The sequence below is a fragment of the Mesoplodon mirus genome, assembly GCF_964341445.2.
Source record: "Mesoplodon mirus genome assembly, chromosome: 19".
In the NCBI taxonomy this organism is placed as follows: Eukaryota; Metazoa; Chordata; class Mammalia; order Artiodactyla; family Ziphiidae; genus Mesoplodon; species Mesoplodon mirus.
In genome coordinates this window covers 52,987,521-53,008,741 of record NC_138995.1, presented here as the reverse complement: position 1 = coordinate 53,008,741, position 21,221 = coordinate 52,987,521, and the positions used below count along the sequence as shown (strand labels likewise).

The 21,221-nt window shown below is 52.2% G+C and overlaps 1 protein-coding gene across 6 annotated transcripts; it reads left to right on the top strand.

The window, feature by feature from the left end:
- The first annotated feature begins 99 nt into the window (after positions 1-99).
- LOC309795566 (uncharacterized protein C19orf47) lies at positions 100-20,529 on the top strand. Of its 6 annotated transcripts, XM_082608032.1 has the most exons (10): positions 2,822-2,893; positions 3,754-3,951; positions 4,309-4,358; positions 7,863-7,950; positions 8,064-8,178; positions 9,602-9,683; positions 14,007-14,144; positions 15,673-15,825; positions 17,183-17,253; positions 19,229-19,886. In XM_082608032.1, exons 3-10 carry the CDS (start codon positions 4,340-4,342, stop codon positions 19,721-19,723), a joined length of 1,161 nt encoding a protein of 386 aa, XP_082464158.1. In that variant the 5' UTR covers positions 2,822-2,893; positions 3,754-3,951; positions 4,309-4,339; the 3' UTR covers positions 19,724-19,886. The 6 variants fall into 6 exon arrangements, with proteins under 6 accessions (XP_082464157.1, XP_082464159.1, XP_082464160.1 ...); XM_082608031.1 differs by lacking the exons at positions 2,822-2,893; positions 3,754-3,951 and adding an exon at positions 100-144; XM_082608033.1 differs by lacking the exons at positions 2,822-2,893; positions 3,754-3,951 and adding an exon at positions 2,349-2,403.
- Positions 20,530-21,221: the final 692 nt, after the last annotated feature.

Sequence of the window (21,221 nt, the reverse complement as noted above, 5' to 3'; positions counted from 1 at the left end):
CGGCCGCGGGCCGGTAAGTCCGGCTTCCGGCGGCGAGGACGGTGCTTCCGGGGCGGGCAGCCGGGCCGAAGGAGGAGGGTCTGATAGTTGGCGCGCCGGGTGGGAGGGCGGGCGGCGCGAGTGGGCGCGGGCCCAGAGGGCCAGGTGAGGCGCGGGCCGTGGGTGGTGGGACTGGGTTGGATGAGGTGGGGATGAATGGCGCCCGGGGTTCCTGACTCAGTCCTGGCGCCGCTGTGCGACTCGGCTCTTGACAAGCTACTTCTTTCTCTGAACCTCAGTTTCCTCTCTGTAGAATGGGGATCAGAATCTGGCTATGGCATCCTCTTTATGGGTTGGAGTGAGAAGTCAGCTCGTGCATGTCGGAGCCCCTAGCTCAGCGCCTGGCACACTGCTCACTTGGTTGCTATACTGTTATTGTTTGTATTGTTGATGATGTTTGTACTTGGTGTGGAAGATCTGGGTGTGGGAGCGTGGAATTGGGAGCCAACAGATCTCAGTTCAAGACCTAGCTACACTTTGTGGTAGTGGACCTGTGCCTTCACCTGTCTGAACCTCGTTTTCCTCGTCTATACAACGAAGGCTAATAGCCCCAATATCATAGAGTCATTGTGAGGATGCTGATGAAATGTGCGTGTAAACTCCTTAGCATAGGATCTGACAGTATAGAGCAGGAGCTCAGTGGATTGGGACTATAATAAAAATGATTCTGAGAGTCATTGGTGTAGATGGGACTTGCAAGGAAGAGAGGAGGAAGGAAGCTCAGAGACGGCGATAGGAAGAACTTGGAATCTGGAGCTGGGCAAATCGACATCCTGCCACTTACCATTTGATAAATTTTGCCAAATCCCTTAGTATTACGTTTTCCTTTTTCTTAAAAACTGATGCATTATCCTCCAGTCAGTTCATTTGAGAAAGAAAATTTGTATTGCTTTATTAATGGAAAACTAGCATTTTGGCCGTGAGAAGAAGGAAAACTTAACCTGAACTCCAATGGAAGCAGAACGGTCTATTAAATGGTAGACAGAAACTGAAAGAATTGAAAAGGGAATAACTTGTACTATTGTGGTTCTATGTTGTCAGATCCCATGGACCCTGTTAAGTTATACTCTGTTCTCAGCTCACACTTTGCATATGACTGACATCAGCTTAGTGACTGTCCTACCCTTTTTCTGACTCGCTTAAGATTTATTTAATGCACATGTACAAAACCTACTGAACATTGTTCTAAGGGCTTGGCGTTTATAAACTCTTTTAACCCTGCTAAGCACTTTAAGAATAGATAGGCTTATCCTTTTTTCTTTAAATTGAAGTATAGTTGATGTACAATAACTCCTATCATTCTTATTTTATAGTTGAAGGGAGTGAGATCCAGAAAGGTTAAGCCACTTGCCCCAGAGTCAGGGTTAGGAAGTGGTAAAATCGAGATTTGGAGCCGAGCCTTCTAAGGGCTTAGGATGAGGAGTCTGGTGCATGGTGATTACTTGAATTTTGGGAGCTGTCATTTTTCTATTATTGTTAATGTTATGTAATCTTCACTGTTCAGAAAGTCAGTGCTGGAGATGGGCTTTTAGTGGTGGAGAGAGGACACTGAGTCCAGCAGGGAATTCTGCAGTTATAGTGGGAGGATACCAGTACTTAGAGCCTCCTAGTAAGTGTTAACTGAAACTTTGCAAAGACAGACCACAGTGCCTGGCGCATAGTAATCCCTTGACCAGTGTCAATCATAGCCACTGACTGACTTGGGTTCAAACCCTGGCCCTGTGGTTACTTGCCGTGTGGCCTCGGACCTGCCACTCTAATCTGTAACTTGGAGATCATTTTTACTTTTTACTGCGGTGGTTGTGAGGAGTCATGGAGATGTGAACATATTCAGTGCCTGGCACGTGAACATTCAGCAGGAGCTCCTGCATGGGCATCGGAATCAGGGAGAACTTGTTTTTGAATCCTAGTAAAGTGCTTGCTAGATGTGGCATTTGGCAAATGACTGCACCACAAGGAGTTGGTTTTTTCATTGATTAAAATGGGGCTAATTATAGTCCTCACTCATGAGGAGGTTGTGAGGCATCAGTGTGATGCCTGGCACTGGTCCTGGTGCATAGTTAGTGCTTGGTATGTGAAATGCTGTTGTTCTGTCTGACTTACTGAAGCCTCTCCATGCCTTGCTCTTTGAGAGATGTTGGTTGTGTTGTCTTTGTCCAGTGGTAAAATCCCGAAGGGAAAAGGGATCTTAGGAGCCAAGTACAGGGTGAAGTGATGTCCGTGGTCATGTTCATCCTACTTGGGAGTAAAGGAGAGAGCCTCACATCTGGGGGCTTTGGGAAGGCTTCACAAAGCAGGTGGCAGCCAAGCAGAGTGATGGGGAGCTTGCCAGGAGGACAGGAGGAGCAAGCATTCCAGGCACAGGTGACATTCTGTGTGAAAAGTGGGTGGCAGGGCTTCCCTGGTGGCGCAGTGGTTGAGAGTCCGCCTGCCGATGCAGGGGACGCGGGTTCGTGCCCCGGTCCGGGAAGGTCCCACATGCCGCGGAGCGGCTGGGCCCGTGAGCCGTGGCCGCTGAGCCTGCACGTCTGGAGCCTGTGCTCCGCAACGGGAGAGGCCACAACAGCGAGAGGCCCGCGTACCGCAAAAAAAAAAAAAAAAAAAAAGTGGGTGGCAGGCAAAGCACTTGGGTGTTAGAGGGAAAGCTGTGGTGGGAGGCCGGGGGAATAAGGAGAACCAGCACTTCTAGAGTAGGTACTTAGTATACACCAGGCACTCTTGAGCGCTTTGTACTTAGAAACTCATCTAACCCCACAGCAGTCCTCTAAGGCAAATAATGTTTGTACCATCCCGGTTTACAGATGGGGACACTGAAGCCCGACTGGTGAAGTCCCTTGCCAAGGTCACACAGCTAGTAAGTGGTAGAGCCAGGTTTGAATCCTGCAAGTCTGGTTCCAGAGTCCTTACTCTTGTACTATCTCTGTGATACCATCATAATGGGGGGGGGGTGCGGGAACGGGCAGATTGTACGTGATGGTAAACAGAAAGGTGCTGGACAGTGGGCCTTCTGCACCCTGTAGAGGAGGCGGAGGCGGGGTGGGTGAAAAGGATCAGAACTGGGGGCTGGAGTGGGTGGAGGGGAGCAGCGTGGAGGGAGAGGGCAGGGACTGAGAAGAGGAGGCGGGCCAGGTGGGCAGTTTGGGCTGGGGCAGCACGGGCCAGGTGGTCCTGGAGTCAGGTAGTAGCGAAGCATCAGGTGAGGAAATGATTTCTGTTAGTTCTCTTCCAACACTGCTGTTCATGTGCAGGAGGAAGTCTCCGTTGGGGCTAATATGTCTTTAACACCTTTCTGGCACCTGCTGATCTTCCCCAAGAGAAAACTGGTTTTCCATTTCTGCTCTGGGACCCCCTCCTGACTGGTGCCCCGCCTCTCTGCTCTGGCCCCTCTCACTTGCCTCCTTTCTCCCTCCCCTGTTCCTGCTGCGCCACGGACATGCCAGATGGGCTCCTGGCTCAGGGCACTGGACTTGCTGTACCTTCTCCTGGAACACTCTTCCTCTGCAAAACTGCACGGCTCACCCCTCCACCTCCTTCAGGCCTCTACATTGTCACTTCAGAGAGCTCTTCTCTGACCACCCATTCAGAATCGCAAGCCCTCCCTTCCCCGGGCCCTCTGTGTTTTCTCCATAACGCGAAAGCCTTTCTGACACGTGATATTGTCCACTGGTTTGCTTGTTTACTCTCTGTCTCCCTGTTTCCCATGTCCCCACCTAGATGCCAAGCTCTGGAGTTTGTTTGTTTTTTGCTGCGCCTTGCGGCATGTGGGATCTTAATTCCCTGACCAGGGATCGAACCTGTGCCCCCTTCAGTGGAAGCGTGGAGTCTTAACCACTGGACCGCCAGGGAAGTCCTCAAGCTCTGGTTTTTGTTAACCTCAGTATTCCTGGCTCCTAGAACAGTGCCTCACACACAGTAGGTTCTCAGGAAAGAGTTTTTGAATGGGTGAATGCAATGAGTATTTAGGGTTAAGGTCTTGGGCAGGGGGTGTCTTTTTTTCTGTCCCTCTCTTATTCCAGCCAGAAACTTGTGAGGTGTGTGGGAATGGAGATGTGGACATTTGCTGCCTCTGGGCCTTACCCGAGGCAGGAGTGATAGTTGTGCTGACAGCTCTGCCCCAGGCTGACTTCCTGCCAGCCGCTCCAGGCTATTCCTGGGCTGTGAGCCCCCAGCCCAGGAACTCTCCTCTGGCAGGCAGACAGGCAGCGAGAGAGGGACGGACACTTAGCCGGCGGCGACTCATGGGGGCTCTCCTCTTGTTCTCTCTTGCAGGCTCCAGGGAGCAGAGTGAAGGCGAGGGAGGATGGTCTCTGTAACCATGGGTGAGTCTTCTCTCTGGGGCCCCCTCTCCCCTCTGCCCTGTGTGAGGTATGACCTTGGTGGCGGGAGCAGGCTGGGGGAGGGAGGGCTGGTCACTGGCAGGAACAGCTGTGCTCCGGGGAACGTGGAGGGAGGGCCAGGGCCTGCTCAGGGCCTATCCCCCTCCGCTCTGTATCTTGGCCTGCTGACAATGTATTTTGGCCATAAAGAACTTCAGGCCATAAAGTCCTGAAGTCCAGCAGATTTCTCATATGACCTCTCAGAGCCTCGATTTTCTCACCTGTAAAATGGAGATAGTAACATCCTGGGACGTTGTAAGGATTAGGAGGTTATTGCATGTGAAATCTTGGGCATGGTTCTCAGCAAATGTTAGCTGTTTTTATTCTCATGAGCTTTATCACCACATTCTCTTTGAACTCTCTACTTGGGGATTGCCAAAGCACAGAGATTATTAGCTGGTAGCTTTTAAATTTTTGGAGATTTGTACATATAGAAAAGTACTTAAAACATATTTGTGTGGTCATAAGAGCAATTAAAAGCAAACATCTGAGTGCATCCTTTATGATTCTATTTATATAAAGCACAGAAGCAGGCAGAATCAATCTATGCTGCTAGAAAGTGTTGATTGCCCTTGCGAGGCAGGGAGAAGTGACTGCCTAGGGAATGTGAGGCAGGGGATGCTTCTGGAATGTTGGAAATGTTTTATTTCTTGATCTGGGTACTGGTTACATGGGTATGTTGGTTTATGAAAATGTATCGACTTGTGTGTACTTCTGTGGGTGAAAATGATAGTTCAATAAAAAGGTTTTAAAAAAACACCCCCGGGGCTTCCCTGGTGGCGCAGTGGTTGAGGGTCCGCCTGCCGATGCAGGGGACGCGGGTTTGTTCCCTGGTCCGGGGGGATCCCACGTGCCGCGGAGCGGCTGGGCCCGTGAGCTGTGGCCGCTGAGCCTGCGCGTCCGGAGCCGCCTGTGCTCTGCAACGGGAGAGGCCACAACAGTGAGGGGCTCGAGTACCACACACACACACAAAAAAAAGAACTAGAATATTGCCTGCCCCCCTGAGGGCTCCAACCCAATCATACACCCCCTCCCTCCTCCAGATGGAATAAACCACTATCTTCTCTTTGTGATAATCTCTCCTTACCTTTCTTATAGTTGTACCACGAATGAAAACATTCCTATAGACTTGGTTTTGAACTTAAGTGAATGCAATCATGCCATGAGTTCTTTTGCGTCTGGCTTCTGTTGCTCAGCACAGTGTCTGAGAGTCATCTCTGGTGCTGTGTGTAGTTGCAGTTCTTTGCTTTGCACTGTTCCGTAGTATTTATTGTGTGAGCAGCCACCATTTGTTTGTCAATGCTATTGTCGGTGGATATTGCATTGTTTCTGGGTTGCAGACAAGCTGCTGTGAATCTTCTAGTGCATGTCTCCTGGTGTGTACAGCAAGCCACTCTTGAGTCCAAGACACACGTTGTGGCCCATATTAATATTTCTGAAATGGGGGTTCATCTTACAGCTGGTGCTTGTGATCATTTAACTGGCAGCATACTTTCCTCCTTAGTAGGACACGAAATGATGGTGAGGACCAGACAGGAGGACTTTTGCAGTTCCTTGACGTTGCTTCAGGCAGTTAGCTACCCCCAACCTATGTGGGGTTTTTCCTCCCCTTAATAACAGCTTAACTGAGAGGCAGTTCACATTTCATACAATTCACTGAAGTGTACGATTCCATGGTCTTTATATTCTATGTTCGCAGAGTTATGCAACCGTCACCACAATCAATTTCAAAATATTTTCATCACTCCCCGCAAAACCTGAATACCCATTAGCAATCACTCCCCCCTCCCCCCTGCTCTCCCACCCAGTCCCTGGCAACCACTAATCTACTTTCTGTCCCTATAGATCTCTACAGATTTACCTCTTCTGGACATTTCACATAAATGGAACTATTGTGGTAGTTTTTGATACTTAGACAAAGGTGCCTGCTTTTGGCTAAGGGAACCCAGGGCACCATGCCTGGACAGGTGGATAGTGCCTGTGAAAAGTAGAAAAAGGTCCGCCTTTCCTCTGGGCTGGTGGAGGATATCCTGAGGGCATGAGCTCCTCACTTGCCTCAGGCCCAGGGAGACTGACCTGTGGCTGGGTGGGCAGGGGCCTCTTCGGGAGGGGATGCGCCTGAGCCCCCTACCCCCCACCCATGCAGTGTCTCATCCAGAGTGTGTCTCTTTCCCTGCTCTGAGCCTCAGTTGTCTTATCAGCAAAATGGGCATAGTAACATCAAATTTCTTCTTATCTAAAATAGCATGGATTGTTATGTACCCTGAGAAAGATTAAAAAAAAATGTTGCCAATTAAATTGTGGCACACCATCAACTGTGAGGTAAATCCTAGTTTCGGAGATACTAAAATTTGAAAAAAAAAAGTTCTCCTTGGAACCAATGATCTTCTCTAACACCTGGCCTGACAGGTCAGGGTCAGTTTGAAGGTCACACCCAAGAGGCCAAGAAAGAACTTTGGAAGCAATAACGCTACATGGATGGGGTCTGCCTGGTCTTGGCTCCATGTGTAGCGGTGGCATCATCATCACCATTATCCCCTTCATCACCATCATCATCATGATGGCTGCAGTGGGTTGAGGACATCCTCTGGGCCACGTGCCGCTTAGAGCCCTTTTTGTGGACTTTCTCTTTAGTCTGCACAATGACCAAGGACGTCAGTGCTTTTATCACTAGATTGTCAGCTCCATGAGCAAAGGGACTCTGTCTTGTGCCCTGCGGTATCCCCAGTGCCTAGAGGAGGACCTGGTGTGTGCCAAGTGCTCAGTACGTACTTGTTGAGTGTATTACCCTAGAGGACACTGAAGCACCAAACGTTACCTTGCCCAAAGTCCCTCAGCCGGGAGATGGCAGAGCCAGGATCTGAACCCATGCTCCAAACAAAGCCTATGCTTTGGCCTCACTCTGAGGCCGGGCTGCTTCTGTGTGTGTGTGTGTAGAGGGGGGTTGCTTCTGACACCCAGGGGTCAGCTCTGCAACCCTTCTTTCCATCCGCCTATGAATCCTGTCACCCGCTGGCCCCGCACCTGCTGATGGGGACCTGGGTGGAGAACCCAGAGTCCTGGCTCCCCCAAACCAGTCATTGGCCAAACATGGGGGGGGGTGATTGCTGCGGGTCAGCTCCAGGGTAGAGCTGCAAGGAGAAGGGCAGTATGGAAGCACAGGGGCTGGGGGAGTCTGCTTCTTGTTAGCAGGGTGGCCTGGGGCGAGTCCCCTGACCTCTCCCTGCCTCAATTTCCTCACTGGCAAAATGGGGGCGTCAATGCTGCTTAACTCACAGGGCTGTCAGGCCGGCTTAGTTCCATCGTATATGCAAAGCTCTCAGGCCCAGGGCCTGGCCTTTGATAAGCATTTAATTTGTGGGAGCCGCTGCTGCTGTGGTTTTGCTGCTGCTCTTCTCTAAGGAGAGTAATGTAATAATGAGCCCTGTCCGTGCCCCCACCCCGCAGCCACTTCCGAGTGGATCCAGTTCTTTAAGGAAGCCGGCATTCCTCCGGGACCTGCTGTCAATTACGCAGTGATGTTTGTGGATAATAGGTAAGGCTGCCGAGGGGACGGGGCTGAACTTGGGGAAGGGAGGGGAGTCAGGGGGCTGGCTGGCCCACCCACCCTGGCCCACTTGTGACCTCCCTGCTGACCCTCCCCTGCAGGATCCAGAAGAGCATGCTGCTGGATCTCAACAAGGAAATCATGAATGAGCTGGGCGTGACTGTGGTGGGCGACATCATTGCCATCCTCAAGCATGCCAAGGTGGTGCACCGCCAGGTGGGTGCTCCCCTCGACCCCTCTGTCCCTGGATTTAGGGTGGGGTAGAGGGGCAGTGGCAGAGCCGACTGGAGGCTTGGAAGTAAAGGTAGGCAGACTGGATTCTAAGGCTGGTTCCACTGTTTGCTGTGTGACATCGGGCATGTTGCCTAACCTCTCTGAACCTTACTGTCTCCACCTGTAGGATGTACGTAGGCAAACCAGTTTCGCAGGAGGGTTGCGAGTACGAAGTTCTATAACGCCCTAGGACAGTGTAGACAGCAGGCCGCGGTAGGGGCTCGCTATAAGTATTATTATTACTAGTTCTCATCCTCCTCATGATAGTTATCCTTACCAGGACTCTTTCTCTGTCCCCAGAACAGGAGCTTTCTATGTGGGACCCAGTTGGTGGCTTGGCCAACAACATGGTGGTTCCATTCTTGGCCCTTCTGCTTACAGTGACCTTGGACTAGTGATTTCACCTCCCCGAGTCTCTGAAACAGGCTTTTCACACAGCCCTGCTACATGGGGTCGCTGTGGCCATTTACCAGAGAGTGTATGTGGCACCAAGGGCCAGGCCTGGAGTGAAGAGCTTGTTTAGTTATGGTAGTTTGCACTTACCAAGCACTTGCCGTGGCCTGTCAGGCCCTGTCTTCATCCTCTACGACTATGAACTCACTTACTCTTCCCTCCTCTTGACTGAGGAGGAAGCTTGCTTCAGAGCTGCGCGCTCCAGCGCTCCACTTCACCGAGTGACGGCTGCTGGGGTTATTCTCGTCAATTTTAGTGGCTCCTCCATCCCAGGGACAGGCCTTCGTCTGTCCCCCATCCAGGACGAGAGCCCGCAGTGAGGGCTTTCTCAAGCCAGGGGCGTTAGCTGAGTTATCACGGAGGTCACTGAGCAAAATGATTTCTTTAAACTTTTAAATTTGAGGCCAATTTTAGATTTATAGAAAAGTTCCAACAGTAGTACAGAAAGTTTCTGCACGTCCTTCACGCAGCTTCCCTTAATGTTAACATCTTCCACAGCCATGGTCCATTTGTCAAAACTAAGAAATGGACGTTAGTAGTATGCTATTGCTAACTAAATTATAGACTGTTTGGATTTCATTAGTTTTTCCACTAATGTCCTTTTTCTGTTCCAGGATACCACCTGGCATTTACTTCTCACGTCTCCTTAGTCTCTTTTGATTTGGGACAGTTTCCTAGTCTTCCCAGGTTTTTGATGACCTTCACAGTTTTGGAGAGTACTGGTCAGGTGTTCTGTAGCCTGTCCCTCAGTTTGGGTTTGTCCGATGCTTCATTATGATTAGGAGGGAAATGTTTTGAAACCTCTAACAGCTCAGGCTCTGATCCCCCGAGTTTTGCTCAGATATCTGGGTTCCCTCTTCCGCCAGCTCATGCCCCTGTCCCCATGGTAACCAGGCGCCTGTTTTCTTTACAGGACATGTGCAAAGCTGCCACTGAGTCGGTACCCTGCAGTCCCAGCCCCCTTCCAGGCGAGATTCGCCGAGGCGCCTCTAGCGGTGAGTCCCATGTGTTCAGCCCTCCTTTCCTTCATTCTTACACTCCGGCAGTGAAGGGGACACACCTGGAGTTCGCAGAGGTGGAAGCAAAGCCGTCCGAGGCTCTCCTCTCTTAGGTAGTGAGTGGCTGTATATACAATGGATTTTCGTCTGTGGTCGTTCCATTCTACACAGCCACTGCGAACACCGAGTCAGTGAACACTGAATCACTTCTCCCAGGGGAATCCATATTCTCATTATCATCATCTGACCAATACACAACCTTATTTATGTGTGTTTCTGTTCCAAGACACCTTATTTAATATATGGTGTTGATTCATAAACATTGAACTCACAGCCCGCAACACTAAAACTCATGCCTGAACGAAGCTTATTGAATGCACGTATTTTTTCCATAAGGCACATCCCAGCCTTCTTGAACTTGGGACACTAGACAGCACCTTATCACCATGCTTGGGGGCCACTTTAAACAGCAAAGTCACTAACAAAAAGCACAAAGATTTGAAAATAGCAATAAGGAGACCGTAAATAGACTGTGGCGCTAAATAGACTTGTTTACTAAGTGAGAACTGCAACAGGAAGGCAGAGCGTCACCTTGTTTGACCTCAGTTGGGAACGTGTGTCGGGCGACTCAAGTTTTTTGCCTCTCTGTGCATGTCTGTGAATGACCACAGAGCACCACGAGTATTGGTTTTGAGGTTACGAATAAATCTGTGAACAGGCGAATTTACAAAATGGAATCTGAATGGTAAGAATCAACTGTATTTATACTTTTGTTTTTTTCAGCAGTGTGACACTTAAAAAATTTAACATACGTATTAATTAGCTTTCGCTGCTTAACAAGCCACCACAAAACTGGCTTAAACACAGACTTTTTTTTTTTTTTTTTGTGGTACGCGGGCCTCTCACTGTTGTGGCCTCTCCCATTGCGGAGCACAGGCTCCGGACGCACAGGCTCAGCGGCCATGGCTCACGGGCCCAGCCGCTCCACAGCATGTGGGATCCTCCCCGACCGGGGCACGAACCCGTGTCCCCTGCATCGGCAGGCGGACTCTCAACCACTGCGCCACCAGGAAGCCCCAAACACAGACTTTTTAAAAAAATTTTTATTGAAATATAGTTGATTTACAACATTGTGTTAGTTTCAGGTATACAGCAAAGTGATTCAGTTATACACACACACACACACACACACACACACACACACACTCTCACACACATATATCTTAGTTCCCTGATCAAGGATTGAACCTGTGCCCCCTGCAGTGGAACGAAAGCTCGGAGTCCTAACCACTGGACCGCCAGGGAACTCCCTATATATATATATTTTTCCAGATTATTTTCCATTATAGGTTATTATAAAATAGTGACTATAGTTCCCTGTGCTACACAGCAGGTCCTTGTTAGTTATCTACTCCATATATAGTAGTGTGTATATTTGAATCCCAAAGTCCTAAATTATCCAGCCCCCCCCGCCTTTCCCCTTCGGTAACTATAAGTGTGTTTTCTCTGTCTGTGAGTCTGTTTCTATTTAGTAAATAAGTTCATTTGTATCATTTTTTTTAAGTCTGTCTGATTTACTTCACTTAGTATGATAATCTCTAGGTCCATCCATGTTGCTGAAAACACAGACTTTTATTTCTCATGATTCTGTGACTTGGCTGGTCACTTCTGCTCTGGGACAGCTCAGCTGATCTCAGTGGTCACTTGGCAGCTCCTAGATCTCTTGATCTAGGATGGCCTCCCTCACACATCTGATGGTTGGCTTGGTGTCATCTGGGCCAAAAGAGGTGACTTGGCCACATGTCTCTCATTACCCAGCAGGCTAGCCCAGGCTCATCTACACTGTGGTGATTGTAGGGTTCCCCAAAGCAGCATAAGAAGGCAGGACCCAATGTGCAAAGCACCTCTTAGGTCTCTGCTTGTATAACATTTGCTTCTGTCCCATTGGCCAAAGCCAGTCACATGGCTAAGCCCAGCGTCAGTGTGGTCAGGGCCTATCCAAAGGCATGGATGAAGGGAGGTTGAACAAATTGGGTTCGTTTCTTCAATGGTCTCCCTCAACTGACATACAGAAAAGGGTTCCGATGACAAAGGGGCAGCTGAATGACTTTTCACAAATGGAGCACGCGTGTAGCCTGCAGCATCCAAATCCAGAAACGGAAAAGATGACTGACATCACTCACCACCTCTCAAGGGTATCCACTGCCCTGATTTCTAACAGCTTAGGTTAGTTTTGCCAGTCTTTCAAACCTCTATAAATGTAATCAGGTAGTATGTACTTTTTATGCCATTTTGAGTATCTTAAATAGTTTAAAATAAGTTTAAAAAATTAAAACAAAAATACTGATGGAGAAAATAGGCAGCTAGAAGAGTAGGGGAAACAGGCACAGATGGAAAAGGGTGGAGAAGCATACCCCAAAACATTCCGGTCACTTGTGTACACTCTGTAATATTGAACACGTGTGTCCGCACTGGGAGAAACAAAGAACAGTTCGTTGTACTCTGGCATCTGACTGCAGCTCAGCTTCAGTCGCTCACAGACAGAGCTGTTTTCCCTCCACCCAGGTGATGCTTACCTGGCGTGAGAAAACATCATATCCCTTTTAAGCAAGACCTTGCCCTCTGTGTCCATTGCAAGAGGCAGGCCCTCTCAACTGCTTATGTTTTGTAGCAGAAAATCCCGATCGTGTTGCATTTGGCCTGTCAGAGTGCTGTGAGCGGAGGCTCTGGGTGCAGATTCCACACAGCCACTCATCAGAAAGCCACTCCTGGGGATTCCCTGGCAGTCCAATGGTTAGGACTCGGCGATTTCACTGCTGGGGCCTGGGCGAGGCCAAAAAAAAAGAAAGAAAGAAAGCCACCCTATTGGGCTGAAGAAATGTCTTGGGAAGATCACGGGAGGGTGTATGCCAAATCATCAACAGCAGTGAGCAGGCCTGAAAACTGACCATTTCTTCCTGGGTGGTGGGGAGGGAGAAGGTCTCGTTGGGAAGGGCCAATCCCCGGACTTCTGGGTGCCAACAGTGCTCCAGTTCCTGACCTGGGTGGTGGGTATATGGGAATTGATGTTAAACGATCTGTGTAGGTTTGATGTATTTTTCTGTATGTTGTAGTTATAATTTAAAAAGTAACCAAGCAATATGGAATTATAATCAGGTGTTGAGGGTCATTATGGGGGACTTCAGGAGGCTTTGAGAGACAGCACATGGCAGAAAGAGAGAAGGCTTTCTTGGGGTTAGGTAGGACAAAATACCAAAGTCTGAAAGCCATTGTGGGGCGGGGGTTGGTGCTGGGCCTGCTGAGCAAGTGGTAGTAGCGTGAAGGTTCCCCCTCTCCCCTCCCTGCAGGGCTTCCCCAAGAGCTCAGCAAACCCGCACCCTGAAGCTAGCAGCAGCTGCACCTGGAGACACTATCCGTCTCCTCCCCCCACTGGAGTTGGCCCTCCAGTCTGCTCGCTGTAGCCCACCTTGCACCCTGGGACATCCCTTCTGCTCCACAGAATTCAGGGGGGCCAGAGACTGCTTTCCACCCCTGAGGGAGGTCACCTCTTTTCTTGCCCCAGCCCAACTGGAGCCAGACCCACAATGCCCAGGGCCCTGGCTGAGTGACCCCACTCCCCGAGTCTCAGTTTCTTCATCTATAAAATTGGTTTACAGTGGAGCGTGTCTAGTAGGGGTGTTGGGACTTTTGGTGACCATGTTCATCTTTTCAGTAGATGTTTACTGAAGACCTGTGAAGTGCCAGAAACTGTGGTTGGCACTGGGGATACAGCGATAAACAGACAGTATCTCCTCGTGGGCCTTGCAGTCTTGTGGGAGAGTCTACCAGTAAACAAATAAATGTAATTTTAATGTCAAGCAGTAATAAGGGCAGGGAAGTATTCTCTGAGGAGGTGCCGTCTGAGAGGAGACCTGAATGCAGAGCCAGAGCAAGCCCATTGCTTCTAGGGGAGCTGCACACCAGACCTGTGAACAGCAAGTGCCCTGAGTGGGCATGTACTTGCTGAGTGAGGAAGATCCTGGAGGCCAGCTTGGTGGAGGGAGAGGGGAGGGAAGAGCTCAGTGCAGGGCTGGGTAACTGATAGGTGAAATGTGCTAGGAACCCATCTGGTCTGGGGCCTCAGGAAAGGCCCCCAGGGCAGGGAGGGGCGGGCTAGTTCCTGGGAAGACAGGCCCACCCCAAGCATGCTCGTCTTGACAGTGCAGCCATAGGGTGCCTCTGGCTGCCCTTTCCCCGTGCGGTCCCAAGGTTGCCTTCCCCATCCTGACCCCCTTCCCAGGGCCTCGCCCCACTGGACTCTCTCCTCTTTCCTCCTGGCAGCCGCCTCCCGGATGATCACCAATAGCCTGAACCGAGATTCCCCACCCGGCACTCCCCCCAGGCGGCCGGACACCAGCACCTCCAAGATCTCTGTCACCGTGTCCAACAAGATGGCAGCAAAGAGTGCCAAGGCTGCCGGTGAGGGGACTCAGGCAGGTGGTGGGAGGAGCTGGGGGCAAATGTGGGCTGGCAGACGGTATTTGGGGGACATGTTCCCAACGTTGCAGGGTGCTTTGGAGGCCACAAGGTGTCCAGAGTGTTCAGACTTGGTCAGATCACTGCACCTCTGTGGACTTCACTGTAGAAGGGGGCTGGTGACACCTTCCCCAGAGGATGGCTGGAAGCACTTGAGATGGTGTCTTTAAGCGTCGTAGGTGCACTGCAGTTCTCATGCGGTGGCTGTTTCAGTCTTTTTGTACTTTTTATTTTATTGTGGTAAGAACACTTAACGTGAGCTCTACCCTCTTCACAAAGTTTTAAGGGTACATACAGTATTGTTGACTATGGGTGGTTCAGTCTTTTTTAACAGATGGTCACTGAGCCCCGAAGTGGTGCCCGGCCCTGTGCTTGATGCCTGGGGTCAAAGGTAAAGAAGCTATCATTCCTCTTAGCGGCCAGAGGGATCCTTTAAAACCTTCAATCTGATCCTTTCACACCCTTGTCTAGAACTCTCCAGGGCTTCCCATTGTTCCACTAATAAAGTCGTCTTCCCCTGTGGCCTTACTGGGCCCTGCGACACGTGGATTCACATCTCGCTTGCTGCCTCGGTTCCCCTCCAGGCTCCTTCCTGTTGTGGGGCCTTTGCCCTGATGTTCCCTTCTCCCAGACCTTCTTCCTCCACAGACTTTTCCATGCTTGGCCACTGTTCCTCTTCCAGTTCTCAGCTGGTAAGCTGGGAATGGGACTCCGGCCTTTGGGCTTCCAGGCCCTCCTTCTGTCCGTCACGCTCTCCTGCCTTTGTTGGACCCATCTCCACAGCAGTGATCTTGGCCCAAGTTGAAACTGAGGCCCAGGTTGGGGGCTTGGCAGTCCTGGCCCGCAGCCCCATCACGCCCTGTCCACCTCCATCACACGTGCCCCCTTTTGGCCACGTGTGTCTGCAAGTGCCTCACCCTCCTTCTGATCTTCTGATTTGTACGCCATGAGCAAGAAAGTTAATATTCATTTCTAAAGTATTGAAAAGATGGGGAGCCTGGGAGGGACTGGCTCTCTTCGACTCAACACATTTGAGGAGTCTTTCTTTTGAATTGAGGTGTAATTTACTTATGCACGATGCACAGATTGTAAGTATATACCTTGATTAATTTTTAAAAAGTGATTACACCTGTGGAAGCACCACCTAGCTGGCTTTTCCACCACCCAGCAGTTTCCCCATCTGAGGGGATTCTGGCTGGGCTGGGAGGTGAGCCTGCTGGGGGACAGAGGGCCAGAGCCACAGAGAGCCTGGGAGGCCCGCCACAGCCTTCTGCGACCCCACTGTGCCCAGACCCCTGAGTTTCCCGGTGGTTCAGCCAGTGGCCTGGGGGGTGGCTGGGAGGATAAGGGATTCCAGTCACGTGAATGCATGGCGATAAAGGGCACATGTGTGCCCTCTGCAGGGCGTCCAGCCCCCACCCCAGGAGAACATTCCATCCCAAAAGATGCTCACCACCCCCTCCTCCTCCAGCAGCCCTGGCCCGCCAGGAGGAGGAGAGCTTGACTGGTCCCACCAAGCGGCGCCGGGTCACGGCCGAGATGGAGGGGAAGTACATTATCAACATGCCCAAAGGCACCACCCCCCGGACCCGTAAGATCCTGGAGCAGCAGCAGGCAGTGAAAGGTACTGGCCCCAGTGGGGACTGGGGGGCACAGACTGTGTTTCGCTTTTGCTGCATCTTGCAGGGTTGGTCACGTCCTACAGGCATTGGCCCAGAAGCAGGCTCTGATGGGGTCCAGGGGGCCTTGGACCAAGGGGACAGTGATGGTGACCATAGTAGTGGGGGACTCATCACTGCCTCTGTCCTCTTGTCCTGCAGTTAGTGTAGCAGGGCTCCTCGGTGCCTCAGCTGGCGCCTCTTCCCCGAGGGACCGTGGCACGGATTCAGTGCTAGCCTGCCTGTTAAGTGAGTGATTGTGCCTGGCTGAGGGCAGATGCCCAAAACAGTAGGAACCATCGTTACAAGCCAGAGGTGTCTGGATGAGATTCAGTCCATAGCTGGGATTTGAATCTGGTGGTGCAGAGATGGTCTTCCTAACAGTGTTCCATTTAGAATATTGTAAACAGTCTCATGGAAAAACATCCAGCGGATGCCAAAGCATGTACAGTAAAACCAAACTCTCTCCCCTCACTCCCATATCCCACACATATTGTTAACCTTTTCAGACCAGCTGCATCTGTTTGTACATTTACACATATCTGGGCATTTTTTTCTTTTTAAGCACAAATAGCATTTTCCTATATGTATTTTTCTATAACTTTTTTATTGAAGATCTTTTCATCTTCTTCATTCTTTTTTTTTTTTTTTTTGCGGTACGCGGGCCTCTCACTGCTGTGGCCTCTCCTGTTGCAGAGCACAGGCTCCGGACGCGCAGGCTCAGCGGCCATGGCTTACGGGCCCAGCCGCTCCGCGGCATGTGGGATCTTCCCGGACCGGGGCACGAACCCGTGTCCCCTGCATCGGCAGGCGGACTCTCAACCACTGCGCCACCAGGGAAGCCCCTTCTTCATTCTTTTTAATGGTCGTTTAATATTTTCATAGTACTTCTATACTGTAATCTAGTAAGCATTCTCCTGTTAATGGCTCTTTAGGCTGTTATTTAGGGAGAGCATTACCATTCATCAGATTCTCTGAGAGGCCTATGGCCCGAAGAAGAGGGAAAGGAACCAGAAGGGATTAAGAACTCTTCCCGCACATACACTTCATGAACTGGTACTAAGGTGTGAGGACCGGAAGTGTCCATTTTAGTTGATCCTTCCCACATTTGACACTAGCCAGAAGTGTGTGGGTTAAGGTCAGTGTTAGCTGACAACATAGACGTAAAACCTAACTGGGCCCAGTCGGTGCCTGCTTGGACCAGAGCTGCCTGGGGTCTCGGCTGGCTGTGTCGACCCCTCCCTGTCTGCACGGCGCTCAACCAGGCCTGGGCCCACAGGGCCGCCCAGCAGGCTCTGGCTGATGGCCTCGCTTCCCTCCCAGGTCCCCACAGGACGTCTGTGTTTGACCGCCTTGGCGCCGAGACCAAGGCAGACACGACGACGGGGAATAAAGTGAGTTGGAAATGGGGGAGCCACTGGGGACTCTCAAATTCTTGTCTTCCCTGGGTGTTGTTGCTGTCATTTCCCACATACATCTCACCCTGTCTCACCCACCTTTCCAGGCCCAGTGCCCTTCTCTGCACTGGTGGCTTCCCTGTCTGTCTTCTATCCCGACCTCTCTCCCGATTTCCAGCCCCGGGGATCTGGCAACTCATGGATGCCGCCCTCGGACCCCTCCCACCACCATGTCCCCAAATTGTCCTCAGCATCTTCCCCCAAAGCAAATCCTCCCCTGGGCCCTGTCTCGGGTGCCCCACCGTCCCCACTCCAGGCAGTCTTGAGTCTGATGGGGCCATCTGTCCCCACCTGTCTGCCACCTCTCCCTGCCTGCGTAGGTCAGTGGCCTCCTAGCTGGTCTCTGCACAGCTCCTGTGAACCCCTCCAGCCCTTCTCCCACAGCGGCAGCATGTGCTGCCTCCAGGACAGGCCCTCCCCCCTCGCCCTCGGGAAACCCTTCAAAGGCTTTTCACCACGTGCTCAGGCACAGCCCGCTCTTCTTCCTCCACCTGCGGTCCTGCAGGCCTAACCACGGCATGTGCTTGGGAGACGCAGCCTGAGCCCATCGCCTGGCACAAATCCGTCTCTGCCACCGCCTGGCTGCATGGCCTTGACCGTGTCACTTAAGCCCTTTGTACCTCAGTTTCCTCCTCCGTATAGTACCTCACAGCGTGGTCGTGAGGACTGAGTGAGGTATAGCTTCGTAGCGCGGGGGCTGTCTGGTGCAGTGGTGAGCATCTTTATTTATTTATTTTTAAATTTTTGACTTTTTATTTTATTATTTTTGGCTGCGTTGGGTCTTCGTTGCCGCGCGCGGGCTTTCTCTAGTTGCGGCGAGCAGGGGCCACTCTTCGTTGTGGTGCGCAGGCTTCTCACTGCGGTGGCTTCTCGTTGCCGAGCATGGGCTCTAGGCGCGTGGGCTTTAGTAGTTGTGGCACGCGGGCTCAGTAGTTGTGACTCGCGGGCTCTAGAGCGCAGGCTCAGTAGCTGTGGCACACAGGCTTAGTTGCTCCACGGCATGTGGGGTCTTCCCGGACCAGGGCTCGAACCCGTGTCCCCTGCGTTGGCAGGCAGATTCTTAACCACTGCACCACCAGGGAAGCCCTGGTGAGCATCTTTAAGTGGCACCTTTGAGTAACTCTGGTGGAGCTCTCCAGCCGCACATAGTGAGTGTGCCGTAAATATGATTCTTATTCCTGCCTTGGGGACTTAGACGGCACTCTTTACTCTCTTAACCGTTGATGCCTCAGAGAAGGCTGTCCTGAACTCCAAGAGGAGATGAGGCCTCCCTGTCCCCTGCTCTCCAGCGCTCCCCTCTCCTCCCAAGAACACTAATTAAGGCTCATGGGATCTTAATTCCCAGGGATTGAACCTGGGCCCTTGGCAGTGAGAGTCCTAACCACTGAACCTCCAGGGAATTCCCTCTCGTAATTAGAGAATTACTTGTGCTATATCCGATGCTGGGTCTGTTTTCCCCACTGGACTGTGAACCCCCTGAGAGCAGGACCAGGCCTGTCTTGGTCACCGCTGGGTCCCCAGCACTGCCCAACACAGGGCCCGGTATTGACCTGGGACTCAGAGAATGTCTGTGGAGCGAATGACCAAATTAGCCTTTTCTCTCACGTTCACCTGTAGACCTTTGCAAATGGTCTTCCCTTTCACCTCCCCTCCCCCTCCCTCTTGATTCGACTCACTTCCACTCGGCTTTCAGATCTCATCTCTGATGTCCCTCTCCACGGAGCCTTCCTCTCCTGGTCTCCTCCAGCTCCCTGGGCTTGCCCTCTCCTGACTCTGATCACTGTCTAGTGTGTCACCGATGGGTGTTTTTCCTGACTGTGAGCCCCGTGAGGTAGGCACAGATGAGGCAGCTCTCTGTGAATGCATGTTGAGTGACTAAGTGACTCACTCGTCCTGTCTCTGACCTCCACAGCCCACAGGAGTCTTCAGCCGCCTGGGGGCCACCCCAGAGATGGACGAGGATCTGGCTTGGGACAGTGACAACGACAGCAGCAGCTCTGTCCTGCAGTATGCCGGGGTCCTGAAGAAGCTAGGCCGGGCCCCAGCCAAAGCCAGTCCCCAGCCCACACTAACTGTCAAAGCCAAGGCCACAAGCTCGGCGGCAACGGCTGCCGCCCCAACGCTGCGGCGCCTGGCTTTTTCCTCACGACCTGGGCTCGAGAGGAAGCCGGAGTCCCTATCCAAAGTCAGCATCATCCAGAGACTGGGCAAGGCTGCCCTTGTGCCGGAGGCCCAGGACAGCCAGGTCACGAGCACCAAGAGTAAGTCCTCGGCTGAGGTCAAGGTCACCATTAAGAGGACTCTGGTGGGGCCCCGGGGGAGCAGCTCCAGCGAGGGCCTTGGTGCCCAGATGGACCACGCGGGCACTGTGAGCGTGTTCAAAAGACTGGGCCGCAGGACCTTCTAGCCCAAGGGCGGGGCGCAGGCCCCTCTCCAGACTCCAGGCTCCATCAGAGTCTTCAGCGAGGGCGCGCTCACGCCTCCCTGCCGGCTGCTGGATGACACTGCTTGTCTCCCTCAGGCATTCTGCCAGCCTGAGCTTTCTGGGGATTCACCCAGTTTTTCTGAGTCTGAGATGGTCATTGTGGCCCGGCCTTGCCGCTCTGGGACTTTCCCTTCTCTCCCGTCCTCTGTTCTCTCCTCTCTGACCGTGGCCTTGGCAGGACACACTTTTCTACCTCTCCAAGTGCCAAGTGCCCTTTTCCTGTCCTCCATTCCCCATCCTCCCTCTCAGCAACATCTGCTGCCTCAAACCCTGGCTCCGGGCCTCCCTGTCCCCCAGGGTGGGTGTCGTCTGAAGGGGCTCCCGTGTCCCCCACCCCCCTGGCTTCCTCGCTGCCCTCCCTCCTCTGCCCCCTCCCCCGGATGCTGTGACTTCTCTCTCTCCGTCTCTTCACTCTGTTCATTTCTTTTCTGTTTTCTGTCCCTGTGGCAAGGCCCGACTGTCCGCTGCGTCCTGCCTGACCCTCCTGCACCTCCGGCCTCCCAGCGGCCCCCTCGTCGGCGGCGGTGGCGTCGAGCTTGTAGAGACTGTTAGCCGCCGTCACTCCTAGGCTGGAGGGACGTCCCCAGACCCCAGGCTGCAGCTGGGGCACCTGCCTGGGCATCTTTTTCCCTGAAAGTCGGTGGCGGGTGGCGGGTAAGGGGCACGAAGAAGGGAAGCCAGCACCGAGAGAAGAAAACAGCTATTTTAATATATTTTTGTGACTTTCAGACTGTTTCCCTCCCCTCCTTCAGGGCGAGTCGCAGGACTGTTTTTCACATGAAGCACAGTGTGGGCAGGGCACCCACGAAGTGTTGGGCCTCGTCTCTGAGGGTCAAGCTCCCCACATACATAGGTGGGCCATGTTTTTGCTGCAGGCCCCGAGGTGAAGGGAGTCACGGTCATGGTCATCATCTAGTTGGGCCTCCTCCTCCCTTCGGCAACCCGCAGGGCTTCTGTCCCGCTGCCCTCCCCTTCCACAGATTTCCCGTTTCTGCCACTCTGCCTGTGGATGGCTTTCCAGAGTGCAGGCTTCGTTTGTGTGGGTGCCTGTGGATTTGACCATTTACCTACTCACCACTGCACAGCACCCACTCTGTGCCAGGCCTGTTCTAGGAGCTGGGGATCCATCCATGAGCAAGGCAGACAAGTCTCTTCCCGCGTGGCTGACCTCTCTAGCCAGGGAGACAGGCGGTAATCAGTAAATCACAATTTGCCATTTGAACCATTTTTAAGTGTACTGTTCAGGGGGTGCCCAAAGAATTGGAAGGGTGACTGCAAGTGACCAGGGCCTCTTAGATGTTTGGGGCAAGAAGGCCTTTCAGAGGAGGTGACCTGTAGGGTGGCCTGTGTGCAGTTCAGGCAGAGGAAACAGCCAGGGCCACAGCTCTGAGGCGGGACAGTGAACACGGAGAACACCAGC